Source organism: Mandrillus leucophaeus, unplaced genomic scaffold, assembly GCF_000951045.1.
Source record: "Mandrillus leucophaeus isolate KB7577 unplaced genomic scaffold, Mleu.le_1.0 Scaffold133, whole genome shotgun sequence".
NCBI classification, from domain to species: Eukaryota; Metazoa; Chordata; class Mammalia; order Primates; family Cercopithecidae; genus Mandrillus; species Mandrillus leucophaeus.
The window spans coordinates 3,808,524-3,829,874 of NW_012101288.1; the positions used below are offsets into that span (position 1 = coordinate 3,808,524).

The following is a 21,351-nucleotide window of genomic DNA, read 5'->3' on the forward strand; positions in this document are numbered from 1 at the left end:
ACTTTTATAAAATTGGGATGTTACTGTACAAAATGGTTATTTTTTTAATGTGATATTTCTCCAAAATCCATGTGTTCTCTGAGAACATTGTCTTCAATAGCCAAGGGTGTCCCATTTTATAGAAATGCCATGATTTATTTAATTATTGCCCTCATCATTTGATTTTAGGTTAAGGTTTTGTTATTATTTCCGAAGAATGCTGAAATAAACAAGCTTGCTTATAATATTTCTACATATCTGATTTTTTTCCTGCTATACGTTACAATAATAAACAAAATTGTCTAAATTTGTGCTGCTTTCAAGGGAAGCAGAAGAGAAAATTATAGACAAGGGTAATGATAATTAAGCAGTCTCTCTCCTCTCTCTCTGGTTTTCCAGATTTCCAAACCACACCAATTTTGGGGATTTCTACCTAATAATAAGTAACATTAAATGACGTATTATTTTTTACCAACAATCATTTTTTTAACCCCCCCTTCCTAAATTCATACCATTATAATCAGGAAAACAAAGTTCCCCCTTCCCTTAGAAAAAAAGGCAATTATCTTATCAAAAATATTTTATTTACAAAAAATTAATTATACTATACATCCTATACTGGAAATACATTGAATAATTGCTAAAATAAATACAGGCAATTAATTCAACTTTTTATAAGAATGAGAGAATTTGACATTTGAATGTTATCAAAGCTTAACTTAGAACATAAATAGTTAAAAAGGCAAACTCAAGTTTTCGTCTCATTTATTGGCATGGTGTGATTGTTTCCCACAAGCTCTCCAATCAGTGAGAGTCTTGAGTTTCAGAAGATGTACCTTTTTGTACTCTGAAGGTAGAATGTGCAGCTTTTTCTTAGGCAGGATAGATGTAACATAGATGACTGCATAAAAAAGAGGCAGAAAGGCAGGAAGCCCATTTTTTTTTTTAACACTTCTCCATGTGTCTCTGCCTCACCATAATGCTGTTTATTCAATTATTCATATATTCTGTTCAACACAGGTCTACACAGCACCAGCTACAATGCAAGGTCAATCGTGTAAAAAAATAAAACTGGAAAATGGAGGCCTTGTAGTAACTATATTGGCCAAGTTCAGAGTATTTGGTTCAATAATTTTTATATGTACCAATCATTGATATACTTATTAAACCTTGATGTCACTTTTACTGTGTAGACATTTTTATACAGGTCCAGAACAGGAAATAGGAAGCGATGATCTGTATAATTTAGAAAAAAAAAAAATTCCTCATTTTAAAGTAAAAGAGGATAGATACTTGGTGATTCTATCTGCCAATTTTGAATTTATGTGTTTTATAATTTATCCAACTCACCTGTGTAAACATTATACTAACATGTAAAGTGAACTGGCAAGTTGAAAAAAAAAAGACAGGCAAAACATGTTCAATGTATAGGTAGGACCCAGTAAATTCAGGCCACAGAACAAAACCTTTGATAAACTGCATTGTATGTGTCCAAATTATACAGATAATTTCTCCACTTTCCACTTGAGTTGGTCTGTGAAAACAATGCGAGAATCTCCAAAGATTATTCACCTTTGATACCCATGTTTCGTCCAGTGCTGGATGCCTACTGTTTTCTTTCAAAGACTATCATTCCCTTTTTTAAAAAATCTTATGAAAAAATTGCACTGCCTTTGGCCTTGATTTTCAATGATTTTTTTTTAACGTACACACAAAAGTGTGTATTTTTACTTCCAAAGTGTGACAGGTATATTGGCCTTTTGTAAAAGAAATAAAAACAAAAAGTTAAAATGTTGAAAGTTTAAATACTTTTTTCACAGAAATAAACTATTCAATTTTAAAAGGTAGAGAGAGAGAAACATTTTATTCTTTCTATCATAAACATCAGTCAACCAAGCTTCACATTTTGGGCAGGATTTTTTAAGTATAAATTTTTTAAGAACTTATTTTATTTTAAAAAAGGAAGAACAGGTTTATTTTGGCAGAGAAGTAAAATATAGAATATGCAAAATTTGTCTTTAAGATTGGCATACAAAATTTAAAAACACAGTACAATTATATCAAAATACAGCACAGCCAACGGCCTTTAAAACTTCCTTTGGCATTTCATTTGGTAAAGTTAAAAAGAAAATTCTTCCTTAAAAAAAAAAAAATTATCTATCAAAACAGTCCATAAGTTAGGTTGTATAGGTTGAAAGAACTTTTCCTTGAGTTTCCAAAATCCTTTTCTTCCATGATAACCCACATAAAGCATGGCTAGTGAGGTATATAGGGCAAAACACTTTCAGGCGGATGCACAGTAAAGAAAAAGTGCATAAACAAAGAATTCATCCCATTTTCATAGAAATAACAGGTTAAATCTGAGTTTCTTCTTGTTGATGTATTGTTTTACTTTGGCAGAATGAAAATAAACCCACATAAATGTCTTTGTTCAAGTCCCAGCAGCAGTGATATGTCTCCTTTGGTGGCATTATCTGATGCCACAATACTGTACAGCCCCTAGAGGAACTAAGGTGTTGTGTGTGACTGCAAACGTCAAACCATGGAAGATCATACATCAAGCACCATGTCATACTGTTGTCCCTTCTTCCGCCTGCCACACTTGTTGATGAGAACAACATACAGCGTCAAAAGCATGACCCAATAGCATGCATAGAGCAACGTTCCAACAATGAGAACTGTCTGTTTGGATTCTGAAAATGGCCTTTTAGATTCCTTATAAATGGTGAAAATCACACCACCCAGGAGGATTGTAAACCAAACTGACACTGGAATGAGTCCTATGAAATTAACCACAATGGTTTTCCTTCCTGATGTGCCCCACCCAGCTTTGTTTATTGTTGCAATTGCAAACATCTTGGCGGGAAGTAAACTTGACATGTATAACACTGAGTAGAGAGACATGAAGACCATGACGATATTTCCTCTAAGGCAGCTGGCAAAAGATGATTTTATGAGACCTACTAGCTGGACAGTTAACAAGAAGAGGAGAATGTTCCAAATTTTACCCCGGTAGAAGAGCTGGATTACTGTGGCGATGAGAAAGAAAGGAAAGAATCCAGTGATAATCGCTTCATAGGTCATCCACAAGTGATGTTTGTGAAACCACATTGCATTGTACAGCCATTCTCGGAAGTAGGACTTGCTCCAACGGGTCTGCTGGTTCAGCCATCTGAGATATTCTATAGGTGTTTCAGTAAGGCACTTGGATCGAGCTGTGTATTTTGTTGCATAGCCCAGACTCAGCACCCGGTTCGTGAGATGCCTGTCATCACCAAAGCTACATTGGTTGCCCATAAATTCTTGATTGTACCAATCTTCCACAAACTCATGCAACAAGGAGTTTCTGTACATTCCCAGAGGTCCACTAATGCACTGGACACACCCAAAATAAGACTGACAGGCCCTTTCTATATTAAAAGCCATCCAGTATCTCACACTGCTGAGGAATGAGATCCAGGAATCATACTTGTTTAAAATCTGCAAGAAGAAAAACATAAGTAAAAGGTAAGCTTTAGCTAAAAATTCCAGCAAAACCTGTTCCATCCTGAGGTAACTACCTGGAGTAAGATTTGTTATTTTATTCTCCTATTTTGGCATCCTTCCTCTTTTTGGTGTGGTTATTTTATGTTTTCTCTGATTCTCTGATTCTGCTACTAATTTGTTACGTTGTATGCATGTGTTGCGATTCTTTGATGGTGAATATCTTTTTCTACTTCATCCTCTATCCTCTTTCTGCTATTCTTATTCCGTTTGTTGTGTTATCATATTGAGATATTTATTTATTTAGAGATGGAGTCTCTATTTATTTAGAGACTGCACTCCAGTCTGTCACCCAGACTGGAGAGCAGTGGCATGATCTCGGCTCACTGCAACCTCCACCTCCCTGGTTCAAGCGATTCTCCTGCTTCAGCCTCCCAGGTAGCTGGGGACTACAGGTGGGCGCCACCAGGCCTGGCTAATTTTTGTATTTTTAGTAGAGACGGGGTTTTGCCATATTGGCCAGGCTCGTCTTGCTTCTGACCTCAGGTGATCTGCCCACCTCGGCCTCCGAAAGTGCTGGGATTACAGGCGTGAGCCACCGTGCCCGGCCAAATTGAGATCTTTTTTTTAGGCTTTAGTTCTCAATTCCTAAACTCTTTTCTCCCAGGCACTCTTTCATAACATCTAAGATATGAATGTTTTTGGGTCCCAGTTCCTCCTGGGATTTAATCCTCCTAGGATTAATTTCAAACTGATCCTATCCTTGGCTATTAATTTTCCTCTCCTTTATCCATGCTTTTTGGCAATACCAGCAATAGGAGAGTTTCCCATGGCCTTCCTGCAAAATTTGAATCGTGAAATAATGCTTTTTATAAAGGCTATTGAAAATTATCAGCTTTTTTGGCAATATTTCTAAATTCTCTGTCTCAATTTTGTTCAGTTTTCGTCTGGATTTTGCAAGCTTCCTTTTCTTTAAAATCACCAGGCTATTTTTATGTCCCTTCTAATGTAATTTCTTTGCCTTTGCTATCAAACTACATATCTAAAATGGGTTATACAGCCAGATAATATCTAAATTTTAAAGTCTATTTTCCATGTGCTTTCTTACCTTTTGCTAAAGTCTAACCTCATATTTGCAAGGCAATCTTATTTTAATCTTCACATATTTTCACATATTCATTTTTCCAAATGTCAAATTATCTCCATTAATATTTGTTTCATTGTTTCTTCATCAATAACAAATGATGAACAATATTGGAAAACCACTTATCTGTTCTTTGCCTCTCTCACTAGTATAAATTTGAGTCGCTGTTTTTTTTTTATTCCTTTTTGACTCAGATTTTTTTTTTAATCAACCACATATTGATCATCCTTTAGGTATATTGGTATAAGATATATATCAATTTCTTACCATACTTCTGTTTCTTTTTTCTTTTTTTTTCAGACCAAGTCTTACCCTGTCACCCAGGCTGAAGTGCAGGAGCATGATCTCGGCTCATTGCAACCTCCACCTCCCAGGTCCAAGTAATTCTCCTGTCTCAGCCTCCCAAGGAGCTGGGACTACAGTCACACGCCACCATGCCCAGCTAATTTTTGTATTTTTAGTAGGGATAGGGTTTCACCATATTGGTCAGGCTGGTCTCAAACTCCTGACCTCAGGTGATCCACCTGCCTCAGCCTCCCAAAGTGCTGGGATTACAGGTGTGAGCCACTGCATCTGGCTCATACTTCTATTTCTTAATCCTTGTAATGAAATAATTTTTAGCAGAACATGAAATATTAAGTTATGGCCCAAAGATAGATGGTGGAAATCATTACACATTTATTTTAACTTGCATATCACTTATCAGCTACTACAGAAATGGGTTATACCCCAGGACTAAGCAAGAAAGTTCTAAATTATATTTCAATTTACATAGGAAAAGAGGCAGTGAAGCAGATCCAAGGTACATTTCAATGTGTCTCAAGCACCAAGAACAACACCTGGCACAGAGTTAGTGTTTAATAAATGTATGTTCAATGAGTCAATGAGTAAAAGTGCTCTTAAAAGTGTTTCATGCAAAAAAAAAAAAAAAAAAAATGAAGCCATGTACCTGGACATCTCCCCCAACACCTCCAACCATAGGATCTTCTTCTAAAACTTTTACCATCTCCACAGATGAGGCTGGGTCAAGCATAGTATCTGAATCACAAACCTGCAAAGAAGAAAATGAAAAATGAGTTAAAGAACTATAAATACATGCCCTGTAGTCAAAATTTCGCATACATACTGTGTCCTCATCTTACTCTCACAAGGCCTCAGTAACAGAGATATGATGGTGATAACAGAGGCCTTGTTATATCACGGCCAACACAAAGAGCCTATTTTTCAGCAAACTCAATATTTAAGTTAATGGTATTGCTGGGTAGAACAGCTGAAGTGATGTGCTAAGTATGACTTGTAGCGTGATCAACTTGTCCCAGTTTGCCATACATGCGCCCCATTTTGTCAATGAAAGTCTCGCATCCTAGGTAACCTCCAGTCCTGGCAAACTGTAATGGGTGGTCCCCCTAGAGGTCTGTTTAAGGAAAAAAAAATGTTTTTTAGTTACCTTCAATAAGCCTTTTAGGCTTTTTTGTCTTTCAGGTCTGAATGATAAGAAAATTCTATGACGTTATTGAAAGGGAGACACATTTAATGATTTTACCTTTCATTTTAATATGGTAAATAAATGACAGGACAGCAATTCTCCTACATAGGATTGTGTAATTCTAAAGCAATAGTATAGCTCTAAAGATTATATAGTTCTAAAGTTTATATGACCTGGGCTTAGCAAATGACACTGCATCAGGAAGGGGATTTGCAGGACCTTCAACACCTTTTTATTCTGAAGTATTAAGTGTTCATCTAGCCCTCTGAATTTAAAAGTGGATATAAATCACTTTAAGCTATTCTGGAAATGCCCATTGTTGTTTTTAAACACAAACTTTCTATGAGCCAAACAAAAGCAAGTCTGAAACCAGACCAACCACAACTTCAAGACAATTGTTGGAATTAGTTTATAACTGTGTATTCCTAACAGACATTTCTATTGGAGGCTCAAGGGCACAGGGCTATAAACTGTGCTTTCCTTTCCAGACCGATTTCCAAATCAATTAAAAAATTAAGCAGAAGAATAACAAAGCAAATGGAAAAACAAACTATTACCTGTACACTTACAAAGCTGATATGGAGAATAGGGCTTTATATGTGGAAAAGTGGGCTTCATAATTCTGTTTCCCAGAATTACACAGTCCTGGAGACTTTACTCAGTCCCAGAGAAGCTCTCAGTGGGACTAGCCTCCTGCAGATACAGTGTATGGCCCTTCAAAAGGTACAGCTGATACCTGTTCCTGGGGGATTGTCCACTCCCAAAAGCCAGGGAGAAAGAGCTGGGTTTCCCCTTATTCCTTCCACACTCACTAATAAGATTAAGTCATTCTTTTTCTCTTAGGAAAGGAGTGAGACAGCTGGAAAAGGCTGGTGGGTTATACCTGCCAATGGAGCTTCCTCCATATGATCAGAGAAAATCAGAAATAGAAAAAAAGTAGGAAAAAAAAGTCCCCATCTCTCTATCCCTGCAATATTTACTAATTGGACATGCTATTTTCTGCTGAATGCTGCGAAGTCTTAACAAATATAAATTGATCAGAATTGTCATGGGATTAATCAGCCTGACATCCCCATTCAATGAATGGCATGATTGGCAGAGACTGAGTATTTATTATCTGCAATTCCCATTATTCTGCCATCAAGTCTGACTATACCGGTCAGACTGAATCAAGATTTAGCCGATTTTTTAAATATCAAAATAAATTATTTAACAGTTCTGCAAACCACTCTATAAACATAGTATTTCAGCCTGAGCAACAAAGAGAGACCCTGTCTCACAGAAAATAGTGTTTGATATACCAGTTTTGAATTAAAAAAAAAAAGAAATTAACCAATTAGTAGAAGCATAAAGTCTCAGAATTAAAGGAGACTCTAGATAATGTAGCATGAGTCCCTCACATTAGTAACTAAGGAATCCCAACATTTTTAAAAGCATTTAGGCTGGGTGCAGTGGCTAACACCTGTGTTATGAAGAGCTGTGGGAAGCCAAGGCAGGGGGATTGTTTGAGCCCAGGAGTTTGAGACCAGCCTGGGCAACACAGCAAGACCCCATCTCAAAAAAATAATAAAATAAAATAAAAAATAAAAGTATTTACCTCAATTTTACTAATAGCTTTTTTATTTTTCTGAAAAGGTTTCATGTTAATGAAGAATGCTGGTGAAAATAGCAATTTAAATGTGTTATTGGAAATCATAATGTGTGGAGTATATGGGGCATCAGAAAGTGAACCTATCACCCTTCTAGGTTTAATTATAGCAATTGTGGCGTTAACTTCTGAATTTTTAAAACTTTATTCTCCTTATTTAGAAGCACTCATTTTCTAAATGAAACCCTAATGATTATTTTTGTCATTCCATTTAGGTTCAGCATAGTCTCACTTATTTTAAGAAAAAAAAAAAATCAGGCAGAAGCTAGGCATTCGTTTTTCATTATAAAAAAACAGGATTTTACTGACACTTGGGTTTGTATCCAAGCATCCCAAGTCTCCGGAACCTAGAATAATTCCCCCGAAAGTAATGTTTTGCCTCTCCCATGCCCTGTCTATCCCTGGTTTGTATGTGGCTACGAGCTGGGCAGCAGGTCTGTGATGAGGCTAGAAAAAGGTGAAGGAAGAAAGTCTAACTCATCTTTAACCTCCAGCATCCTGATTTTATGACCACACCCACCTCTGTTGACTCAAGCTGGAAAAGGTAAAACCAGGCTAAAATAAGACTAAAAACAACAGGAAGGGGGCAATCCAGAGTTAATGTTCAAATAACTCCGTCTGCTTGTGAGCACAAGCAAGCCAGGAGAACTGCCTCTTTGAAATGACTACACTGGAACCAAATTTATGAGGTTCTGCATATTTAAATTGGTTCCTGCCCCTCCCAATTTCCAATAGCAAAGTGCCAGAAGTTCTCTGAGAGAGATTGTTCACATGGTGAATGTAGCTATATCAGAAAGAAAAGCTCAGAAATCTCTTGGGAAAGGGTTTATTATCGAGGGATTTAACAGCTTTAAAATTTTTCAACTTCTGGATGCTGTTTGGTGATAGAATGCCAGCTAGAAAGTCATGGTCTTTGACAGTTTGTGAAAGCATGTGTATTCACGGACACAAGGGAATTTCCTCAGTAGGGTGTAAAGAGCATAACTTTTGCCCTTCTTAACTCCATACAGCAAGAACAGGTTTTCTAGCCATCTCCTCACTCATCAATAACAAGTATGTAGTTTCATGAATGTCAGCTAGTTAGCCCTGGATTAGAATCTGTGGGAGACATGCACCAGTTCAAAGAGAACTGAACCTCACATAAGGAAAAACTACAGGACAGGATTTGCACACAGGAAAGAGAACAAACTGAAACATCTTTTTGGCCACACTAAGTGCATCAGTGTAATTTGTTGAAACCACATGATCACTAGTTATAAGATTTCTCACTAGAAGATACGGAAATGAAGCAAGTCACCAACTTTTGAGTAAATGAAACACGTCAAGACAAGAACACGTTATTTAGAAGAACCAGCCACCTCAGTCTTAACCACAGAATCATCCACTAAATTGCATAAGACCATCACTCTTCGTGCCTCACTACTCCAGCCAAGAGTTAATTCCCTCCATTTCCTCCCTATCTAAAACAGGGATTGGCAAACCAAGGCCCACTGGTCAAGTCTAGACTGCCACCGGTCTTCATATGGGTCATGGGCCAAGAATGGTTTTACATTATTCAATAGTTGAAAAAAAATCAAAAAGAATATTTTGTGACACATGGGAATTATATAAATTTAAATTTTAGTGTCATAAATAAGCTTTTATTGGAATTCAGCCTTTCCTGCTCATTTACTTACTATTTATGGCTGCTTTTCATCCTGCAACAGCAAAATTGGCTAGTTACAACAGAGACCATATAGCCTGCAAAGCCTAATATTTACTATTTAGCCTTTTATAAGCAAAGTTTGCCAACCCTGGGTTCAAAATAACTGGTTACAGGGGGAAGGTTCTGCTTTCTTAAAAATAACAGTGAAGTTGAGATTAAATATGTTTGAAGCCCAATTTTAATTTAGTAGATTTTGCAAAAGCTGTCTCCATCTCCCTATGTTAGGAAAAGCCTGAAATATAGGATATTAATAAATTAGATTTTCTTCAGCCAAGATTTTGCCTATTACAAGAGCAAGTACCCATGAAATCAAGAAGTCTTAATTAAAGCCTGAGGCCCTGTAACTTACTACTTCTATGACCTTGAACGAGCCATTTGCCATCATCATGGGACATTTGTGAGACACTGCAAATAAAAGTACCTTGTGAATTACAAAGGACTGCATTCCATTAGTATAAGGTAATAGTCTTCAATATTTTATACTTTCTAAGTAAACCCACACCTAAAGGATTATGTCAATTATTATCACAAATAGATGGCTCAGTAGCAACGATCACTAATAGGAACATAGGAATTGATTACATATAGAGAATCTCTTACCACATGAACAAACTCAAATTTATCTGGAAGCCATCTATAGCATTCCTGTCTGTTCTAATTTATCTCACTAATCTTAGAGTTAACTTATCTCACAACAATCTAAATAAAAATCTCCTGCAGAAATACTATTATCTATTCCACCAGATGCCTTTCAAATTTTAAGATCCAAGTCGAAAATGCCAAATCTCCATGTTTTACTTTTAATGTCTTCTTTTTTCAGACTGATGGATCTCCTCACTTCCTCCCATACCACTTCAAAGGGCATTGACAGCTAACACAGCAAGAGAGAAATCTTAATTACTCTGGCTGCCTTCAATGAGGAAACAGGTTGAAAATAAATCAAAACTTTTTCTTTGGCTACTGGCTTCACCTTTTTCCTGCTTGTAAGGCTTAACCCTTCATTTTAACCTTCACCCTTCATCTTAACCTTGACCCAGTGAGACTATCTCTAGAATGTATAGAATTTGTTCTTGGTTCCTCCCACAACTTAACCCAAAAGTAAATAGAAATTCTGCATCCCCCCCTCCACCGCAGCCCAATTTCTCTAGTAAAAAGGGGTAATGGCAGGAACAAAAAATTCCACAAATACTTACTTAGTAAATACAAGATGTTACCATTCCCCCTGAACTCCTACCAGTACAACCTCAGAGCAAACACACTACTGAAACAAACAAACAAAAAAAGTACTATATAAGGCCTTGGAATCAAATTCACCTGGATCCCAACCCACCATTAACCAGTTATATAAACTTGGACTGGTTTCTTCACTACAGACTCCTTACCTCCTGAGCTTCCATTCTGTAGGTGAAAAATATAGTTAATCATACCTACCTCATAAGTTTGTTGTAATGGTTAGTTAATAAGATAATGATTGTAAAGCTCTTAATAATGGCTAGCTCATATAAATGCTCAATAAATGGAACTCATATATACTAAAAAGTAGACCACAATACATGCAAGATTTGGGGGAAACAAAACAGTGAGGACAGAAGTTGACTTTACAATGATGGAATATTATACACAATTTAACATTTCTCATACAACCAAAAAAAAAAAAATCCAAAGCTCTAGTGCATGTTCATTTATCAAGATTGTATAACTTTATTTTTTAATCTTGATTTTCTATTTATATGAATTCTAGATGAATAGAATTTACATATAAACATAGCTAAGTTAAGCAGCCTCAAATTAAGCAGCAAATGCAAAATCATAAAATCTAAACATTTTAGAGCTATAAATCTTTTTGAAATTAATGAATAAAACCATTCCAGAAAAAAAAAAAAAGTCCTCAATGAAAACATCCTCTTTCCTTTGTGAAGGGAACAGGGGATGGGGAGGAGGTTCTTCTCTTGTAGTAATTTGGTTTATGGTACAGGATCTCAAATCTAGCCAACAGAAAGCCTTTACGTCATAGACACCTATGCAGTTTGGTACTTCATTGTAATTCTTATTAAAAGGAATTAGGAATATACAAGCATTCCTTAGCAGAATGAATTATCCAAATTATTATAAAATAATTCCTGCCTTCCGACAACCAATCTCTTCCAATTATTAAAGTGAAAAAAAAGGAGTCATTTGGTTATTCTCTTTTCCTTTCTAGGAAAGTTGAAAATGAGCAAAAGTTATAAAAGGTGCAAAACAAAGGTGAGGAGCCAGCTGGCAAAGTTAGAAACCAAATGCTGTCACCTCTAAGGCTTAAACCATGAAGGACCCTTATTCCAAATGTTTGAAATTCTCATTCTAAAGAAGAGAATCAGGAAAGCTCATAATGGTGCCCTTAAATCAAGATTTATATTCGAGAAGCAATCTGGGGGAAAAAGGCAGATTAAAAGTGAGAGTGAGAAACATGATAGTAACCGACAAATGAAAATTCTGATACCGCTTTTTCTTTTGATCTTGCTCTAGCAGAGCTTCAGGATGTTGCCAGATATAATTAAGATGTCAGAAGAATTACACCAATACTGACTTAACAATCTTGAGCTGAAGGAGATCTTAGAGATCATCTGGTCTACTACCTCAATGGATGATTCATTAAGGCCAGGACCACAGCAGGTAAACAACAAAGTTGGGTACACAATTCAGATTTCCTCATTCCTATTTCAGTGAGCTCTTAGTCTTATCCTCCAAAATGAAAGACACAAATAAACTTACTATTCTCAATACTGGCCCGCAGAATATTTCAGTTGCTCAGGCTTTCTATACAGAACAGAACAGGAACCAGTCAAATGTTATACACAGTTGATTATCATTATTTATGGTAGTTATATTACATAAAGTTGCCAGGAACACTGAACTGGAAAATACTGAAAATGTGCTTCTAGCAGAAACACAGGGCTAGGTTCCTCCGAACCTCTGGCCACAACATTTTTGACAACACATAATCTTGTTTTACCTATGCTTCTGTTTATATGTACCTTATTTAATATACATATGGTTGGTTCATTAATATTGAACTCATGTCCAACAGCATGGTATCTCATGCCTAAAGGAAATTCATCTGCACGAGATGTATCAGTCTTCTTGTGCTTAGGAGCGCTAGATAGCATTTCAGCATTACAGTTCGAGGCCATGTTAAACAGCTACACCGCCAAGGAAAAGCACAAAAAAGGGGAAAATGTGGCACTAAAGACACCATGAAGAGGATAATTGTTTACAGTATAAAAGCTGAAACAAGAAGCCAAAGCATCACCTTGTTTGACCTCAGCTGGAACATGCACACTGGACGAGTCAAATTTTTTGCCATTGTGTGCTTGTTAGCAAATGATCACCTAATGACTGCAATTATTGATTTTAGGGTTACAAGTACATTTTACCAAGTAGACAAATTTACAAATACAGAATCCAGTAATAATCACAGTCAACTCTACTGTTATCAATAATAAAGCCTTACTTTTTTCCAACTCAGAGAATTCTGGATATGTAGAATGCTATGAGATTAAATCAATAATAACATTTCCTCCTATAATCTTCCAGCTTAGATGATGTTCTTATTTGTTATATATTTTCTACCTAGGAAGTCCCTCATGCACACATCAGCGGATTTTTTTGTTTTCCTTTGTCTCATAGACTGGTGGCCACTTGAATTGTAATATGCATGTTCAGTAAGAGTTAGGAATAAAGCAATTATATAATCAAGACATCAATATATTTTAAGTTTTCTGATACCATTTCATTAAAAAAGATAAAAAATTAACATAATCCCAAAGTGTTCTAAAAACAAGGGAAAAATAGAAAAATATACATTGGAAAGTGTCAATTGGTTGGGTATTTGTTTAAGATAACTTTAATTTTGCTTATTGTACTTTTTTAATACTTTTGAAACATGCTGCCATAAGCCTGTGTTACTTTTGTAAATAAAAAAGCCAATATAAACACTACTTCAAAGAGGTACACCAAACTTTTGTCCAACACTAAGCCATACTCAGAACAGGTCAGAATCTACCCATTTTTTAAAACAAAGTTTCTCTAGAAAATACACCGACTATGAATTTTAAAAATCTTGCTCATTCTACTTTAAAAAAAAAATTCATTCCCTTCAACTCTTTTTTTTTTTTTTTCCTTTTTTTGAGACAGGGTCTTGCTGTGTTACCCAGGCTGGCATGATAATGGCTCAGTATAGCCTTGACCTCCTGGACTCTAGTAATCCTTCCACCTCAGCCTCCCAAGTAGCTAGGACCAGAGATGTGTACCACCAAGTCCAGCTAATTTTTTTTTTTTTTTGTAGAGATGAGGTCTCCCTATGTTGCCTAGGCTGGTCTCGAACTTCTGGGCTCAAGCAATCCTCCCGCCTTGGCCTCTTAAAGCACTGCCCTTATAGGCATGAGCCACCACACTGGCCCTCTTTAACTTCTTTTCTCAATTTATTTTTTCCCTTCCTGTTTTCTATCTTCATCTCTGAAAGCACCCATGAGCATCATCAGATAAATTTGCTACCACACTGGGTTTCTCCTTGACTACTGACTCCCTCACTGCTCTATGTCAGCATTAATTATTTGAACAGCTACAAGGCTGAGAGAGCAGTCAGTAGAGAAGACTAGAGATGAAAGCTGAGACAGATAGAGTTAGAGCTGGTAACTGAGAAAGCTTTATTCCCGAGGAGACAAGAGGAAGCAGGTCCAGTGGTCTCAAGGGCATAGATCAAAAGTATAACCTTGAAACAAGAAGTGAGGTTGGATACTCTTGAAACAGTTTAAGAAGAGAGTAAAGATGATCTTGACAGCATTCAGAATCAGTACTTTTGACTTTCTCCTTAATAGGAGGCAAGGTCATCTGTTAGTAGTTAAGCAGAGAGGAGTTTGGATAGGGTTTTGGGAAAGTGGTGAAGGTATGAAATAATAGGCTATGAGAGCAATAAGCAAGACATCTATTCAAGACCAAGTGAAAAGAGTGCTGAAGAGTGCCAAGGATTCGGCTGCAACTGGAAACCAATCCTTTTGGCCATCTCTCTCCACAGTTAAGCAGAATTCTCCAGCAAGTTTGTGAGCATGGTCAATTTCTTACCCAGCCCCCTTTTTCTCTTGCGTATTACCACCTGAACTTCACTTCCTTCTTTCCCTAACCAGCCTGCACTCCAAGTTCCATCACTTGTAATGCTTAGCAGCCAACATCCTCAAACCCTTTTTCCCTTATTTGTCTTTCTGTGGTTTCTGCTTTGTAATGCTCAAACCCTGGGTCAGTCAGAATAGAAGGTGGGAGTGTTTAGTGTTGTGGATTGAACCTTAGGAAATTGCCATTTTTACAGGTCAAATATGGTTAAATACTGGGGGAATTACTGAGGGATGGAAAGATGGAATTACCAGTTTCAGAATGCTAAGACATTTGTACTCCTGTGTGAGTGCTTGGAACTGGCTGAGAGTCCCAGAAGGCATCAGGGCCCAGTTAAGAGCCACTGGTCGGGTCAGTATATCTGGAGACTTCCCCTATCTCAGCCTGGAGGAAGAAAAGTTCTCAAGCCTAATTAGGGCTCTAGCAGGAGCCCTACTCTAATATTTCATATTTTGTATTATTTTTTTCCTGGACAGGCACAGCATAAAGTTGTCAAGGATACAAACAAATTCAAAACAAAAATGATGGGAGAAGAGGGTTTGGGAGGAGCAGGTTTAAAGAAAAGTAAGAAAAAACCCATACAACGAGGCCTTGATTAGAAATGACGAATGTGGCAATTGTTTTAACTAAAAGACAAAATATCAAAACAGATGTTTTCTCATTTAAAGCCCAGAACTTCATTTTTCATATCCTCTATAAGTTCTCATCATCCTTTCCCTTTGAAAATAGCCTATTATCCTCTCATCCAAGCCCAAAGTTATACTATGTAAATACCAAATGTCCAAAGATAACTCAAACTACCTTAACTTGAAAGTTTTACCTTTGAGAAATTAGGAGAAACTTGACAGAGAAATGCTCCCAACTGTCTAGAAGGGAGATTAACATGCAGATTAACATAATGAAGAAATGCCTCTAAACTCTTCAGACATCAACTGAAATTAGTCATATGGTGGCAATTGACAGGTACTATAATTTGAGTAAGGACTAAATGGTAATAAATAACAATAGTAATATAAAAAGCTTTCATTCTATCAATGATAATATCATAAATAACTTTTGCCAAACTCTTGGAATACATTAATTTATTCTATCCAGAAAACTGAGACTCAGAGAGGTGGTCTGGCCCGTGGTCAACCAGCTAGTAATCTCTATGATTAGAACTTTGGTCAATTGACTCTAAAGCCAATGTCCATTCCTATCTCACTACGTGACAACCACTAGGCATGACTCTGTGGCCGTAAAGGACCCTAAAGAATAGGATGGGTTTTCTAAAAACCAGAATTTCACTAGAAATTCTTGAGGAGAGGAAGACCATCCCAGTGCCTTTCTTAAACCAGAGACATTTTTCCCCTCGCAATACCATCATGGCCAAAATCTAATTATTATAAAGTATCTGCAGAAAATTAAAACTAGAAACTCACAGGGACCCTACTAATGTTCTAAAGAAGGAAGCTTCAATGAGAACCAGGAGAGGAGAACCCCTATAGTGAGCTGTCAGGAAATTAATGGGAGACACAGCCTGCCTAATTTTCATGCAGGCAAACACCATCACAAATGCTTTCAAAGGTCAAGTTGCAGTGAGTGAGGTAATGCTGTTTGGAGAGTGAAATAAACATTACTTTGCTTTTGCTCTAAGATTTTTTTTTCCCATTTTTTGTTTTCCTTTTCCTTCTCTCAATTTTAATATTTTTTTTTTGCTCTTTTAAATCAAAATTGTTCTCACCACCCTTATTTTGCCCAGTCTCTGCAAAAAACATTTTACAGCCTCCCTTCAGCCTGCAGATTTTCTCAAGACCCTTCTGCTCAGGCAGACACTATATTTTTACAAAGCTGGAGAGTTTTAGAGTGTGGAAAATGACGTTGGATTTGACTTGGCAGAATCAAGGGGGCAAAGAAGGTAAGAGGGGGGAGAGAAGGGAAGGAAGGAAGGGTCTCCTGTCAAAATAATCCTGATTTTTAACCAATAACACGGCACAAATTAAGCATTTTCATAGATAGTCTCAACAGTTTTACAAGATTTTTTTTTCTCTTTTTCAAAATGTGCTTTCAACAGTCATGCTATTTTCAAATGAACTGAAAGAAGTACTGTGTTCAGAAGGGACAAGGATGGGCTATAGCATATGACTGGACAGATACAAAAGCTGCTTTATTTAAATGTATGTTTGCCCTGGCAGGAATTTGGAGACCTACCTGTACATAATCCACACTTCGTCCCAGTGCTCTGAAGGCTGTGTACATGACTTCTCTTTTTCCACCCCATTTTTGCATGATGCAGATACTTTTGTTGGACAAGACCAATTGCGTTACATGTTGCGAGCTTTCTTTATGTGACTCATCCGTCTCACCGGGACCCTTTTCGTGGAAGTTGTTCTTCCAGATATAAGTGGCTGATTTGTCCCTGCCCATGACTTCACTGAAGATGTCCATCATGTAAAGGTCATCTTCTGAGTTCCCATCTATGACCATGACAACTTTAATCCCAGGGTAGGTTAGCCTTTTCACAGATTGCAAACATTTTCTTAAGTAGTCTGGATCTTCTTGATAGGCAGCGATGCAAAGGGCAACTGTTTTGTTCAACTTTATGGGGGTTTCTAGGGATTTTTTCATTTTCCGGTGCTCCAAAAAGGCAAACAGGCTTTGGATGATGAGGTGTGATGCCAAAAAGGCACCATACAGTCCAAAAGAGAAATAGTAATTATCCGTTTGGATAAACTGGTAGCCAACAATATAAGCAGCTGTGATTCCAAGGAGGAGAGAGACTCCAAAGAGTGTGGTTCCAATTATCCTCAGGATACATAGAAACCTCTCACAATGCATCTGTAATATAATCAAATGATACTTTGGTTAACCATGATTGTCCCACACTTGTTATATACCTAGTATCACAGGGAGAGCATTGGACTAGAAGCATTCAGGAGTTTTAACACTCAATTTTTCACCCAACTCATTGTGTGACTTTCTGCACTTCAGTTTGCTCATCTGCAAAATAGCGATAAGGATGCCTTTCTAGCATACCTCAGGGAGTTGTTTCAAGGGTCAAATGAGATGATGGTACAGGATACTACTGAAAACCAATGTATTAAACGAATACTGCATACATTGCTTTAATGTGTTAGATCACTTGCCTAAGGCTGTACTCTATATATGTGGTCATAGCCAGGTGTGGACCCTGAAGTTTCTAACACCCAAAGCAGTCATTCTTCTATATAGTCCCCTCACCCCTTGATACTGGCCAGTGAAAAACATCCACTGGAGATTTTGCTAAATTTCTCACGTGTAATTTAATCTCACCTCCAAAGCGTATTCCTCAACTTAAATCCTTTCCATGCAGCCAGCTGAGATTGGAGATCAGGATACTGGATTCTAGTACTAGCTCATTAACTAACTGTGTGACCTTGGGTGAGTCCCCATACCTCTCTGGGTCTCAGTTGTTGTTTTGTAAAAATAACTGTTAAATGAGGGATTTTAGAATTGATTATTTCTGAAGTTCCCACTGATGCTAAAAATCTTCCATCCTTAAGTACCTTGCATAGATATCTATCAAAGCCCTCATAATTCTGAATTGTACTCCTTTGTTCCAATGTCTATCTCCTCCATCCACCATCACCAATACTAGATGATTAGATCTGGAGCATCACAAACCTTACTGGAACACAGTAAACACAATAAATGTTTATAGAAATAGTGAACACATTAAAGGACAAATAACATCATGATTTATTTCAGCAAGTGAGTTTCCATCCTGTTAAAAGCTATAGTACATTAAACCTGAAACACATTTCCATTCAATAATAGTCAGTTTTGTAGTCATCCCTAAATTTTGTCTATCTCCTGAAAAAAGTTTTAAGCAACTCAGGGACCAAAGGACCATTTTTCCTAAAACATTTGTATTTCCCAAAGGATTTATATTTCCCAAAGCATTTCTGATGTTTACATTAAAGGGGTGGTTGGCAACCCTTTTTATTTTATTTTTTTCCTCCTGGAGTTTTATTTTCCTCCTCTTCCAAGGATGAACTATCAAAGAAGATATAATTGGTATAAATGTAACATCCTCATCTTTAGTCATTTGCATCCATTTTTGGGCTTTTCTCATATTTGCACATATTTAGTGTTTAATCCTTTTCTTTAATTCAATTGATTTTTAAAAGCTAAGTAAATTTATTTCAAATAGAAACTTAGACTAAGCAATTACCTTTGCAAAATATTTTGCTTGATGTGCTATTTATAATTTCCCAATCCATGTGCCAACTTAACACTGACTGTTCACACAGTATCCTCTAGGCTATTAACAGCTGCATGGCCACCACGCTGCTCAGCTCCAAGAGGCACCATTCACACAGTCACCTGCTATTCCCTGCAATTGTACATTGAGACGATCCTGAGGGGATCTGCACTGTACTTTTGGGAAACCTTAGTGTGGTTTCTTACCAATTGTGTTACCTTTCCTTCCTGAGCATAGACTTGGTGTGGCCAAGGCATTCCAGGCTTTGGAAATTTGAGATGTGCCACTTCCAGTGAGATCTTTTAAGAAAGATAATATACTCCCTCTCATCTCTCTGGCCCTTCAACAGGCTTGATACACATATCAACAATGTTTTAGGGAATTGGAAAGCCCCAAGATAGATGGAGCTTGGTCCTTAGATTGCCATATGAAAGGGAGCCACCCACCAAACAGGAATACCTGCCATGGACTCTTATGTTAGCACAAAATAATTTCTGGATGTTTGTTTGTCCATTATGCATTTGGGGCTCAGTATATTCAACTAGTATAACTTAAATAATGCAAAGCACCCTGGAGATCAGGATTCTAGCTCGCGGACGTCACTTTATTGTTGTTAAATGGAAATAACAGAACTTGTCAAAGACCCCACAGGGCCGTGGTGAGGAGCAAAATGGAACAGTGTTTATGAAAGTGTTTTTAAAAACCAGAAATGCATTGCAGCTTAAAGGATCAGTTAACTAGGAAGCGAAAAAGCAAACATAACAAAAAGAAAATTGGTGTTCCACTTCTAGCAACTATGTGGGACACCATAGCGTGTAATGTTGGAGTTTGATAAATGTAACCTTAACCCAAGTGGAAAGTTTAAACTGTTGGGGAATGGTGAAATGCTGAGTTTTCAGTGAAAGGCAGGCAAGTACAGCATCTCTTGTTAATTAACACAGCTGAGGGGATGCTGAAAACTCCCACGTGGTACATTAACCAATGCCTAAAGGTGCTGGGAGCACCAGACTTGGAACTTGTCATTTCCAAGACGTGAGTCATTCTCACAAGAGTGAAAAATTTCAAGGGGACTAAATCACTTTGCCAGGGAGAAGCTTAAGTGTGTATTTAGCTTGTGTTTAAAATGACCATAGCCAGCAAAAGAACTGCCTGCCATTCTTTTCCATTATTCACATTTTCCTTGCTTTTATCAGCACACGTGGACACAGAGAGTGTTGACATAGCATCTGCTGGCCACAGCTGAAGTGGGAACACCCTCTTACATCATAAGACTCTACAGAATGTCCTTTTGAAGCTTGGGAAAAGTACTTTACTAGCATACTACAGCAACGTGGCTAGAAGTGAACCTTTATATTTCTGCGAGATATCTCAGTGTTGTCTAGTATTGCACACACAGCATCTTGGTACAGGCCAAAGGGCAAAAGGCACATTTTAGAGCCAGCTTTGCTGAGGGAATACATTGATCTCAGGGAATGACACACAGGACGTGTTTCTTTCTAATTTCCCCTGGGCAACTGCACTGATATGGGCACCATATGTGTTAGACTTTCTGAGACAATCCCCAATTCAAATACTGTTTCATAAGCATACTCTCCTTGTCAGACATATGGCTTTATAGTTAAATTGGAAAATAGTTCAATCCTAAATTATAAGTACTTGCTACTAGGTAGAAAGATAATTTAGAAATCTATACTCTCTAAATATTTAAAATTAAAAACTCAGATTTTTTTCCCCCAGTATGAGACTTTGACCTATTAATTGATACCAAATATTTACTAACTTGTATTCTCCAGAGAATTAGGTCAAGCCAAGTATTAAAGAACAGCTTGCTATACTATAATGCATATCATTATATATATCTCCAGAAAGTCAATGGAGATAATCTGTTTTCACTAAAGTGTCCCAAGGACATAAAACACTGCCCGGTTTATAGCTAGCTGGTGTTCAGTAACTATTTGTTGAATGCATGAGTGCAAATGTATTCATCATCATCTTCATTATTATCATTATTATAATGGCAGCTAACATTTATTCATCATTTATTAGGTTTCAGGCAGTGGGGCAAGTTTTTTTTTTTTTTAAAGCATAATCTTATTTACTCTTAATGACTTTGGGTGGTAAGCACATTATTAATCTCATGTTACATATAACTATTCATATAATAAAGATACCAAGACTCTGGGTATTTAATTAACTTGTCATAGTCAAAAAACTAGGAGTTGGATCCACACAGTGGCATAATGCCAGATAATTATTCTCAATAAATTTGCTGAATATATTTGAATCCTCATGACAAAATAGGTGGCATTCTTTTGTTTTTGGCTAATAAAATGTCATCGTATAAGGAAAGATTAGAAAAAAACTTTGAATATTGTTTCCCTACTTTTTTTTTTTTTTTTTTTTTGAGATGGAATCTCAGATCACCCAGGTTCCCAGACTGGAGTGCAGTGGTGCAATCTCGGCTCACCGCAACCTCCCCTTCACGAGTTCAATCGATTCTCCTGCCTCAGCCTCCCGAGTAGCTGGGACTACAGGCATG

General features: G+C 37.1%; 1 protein-coding gene across 1 annotated transcript in view; it reads right to left on the reverse strand.

Moving 5' to 3' along the window:
* Nucleotides 1-544: 544 nt before the first annotated feature.
* The window catches only part of HAS2 (hyaluronan synthase 2), a 28,989-nt gene continuing 8,182 nt past the window's right edge, over nucleotides 545-21,351 (reverse strand). Inside the window, exons 2-4 of the mRNA XM_011973006.1 lie at nucleotides 16,781-17,407; nucleotides 5,556-5,657; nucleotides 545-3,459 (exon numbers count right to left, since the gene is read on the reverse strand). Coding sequence (XP_011828396.1) covers nucleotides 2,530-3,459; nucleotides 5,556-5,657; nucleotides 16,781-17,407 — 1,659 coding nt within the window. The 3' untranslated portion in view covers nucleotides 545-2,529. The remainder of the gene's footprint in view (nucleotides 3,460-5,555; nucleotides 5,658-16,780; nucleotides 17,408-21,351) is intronic.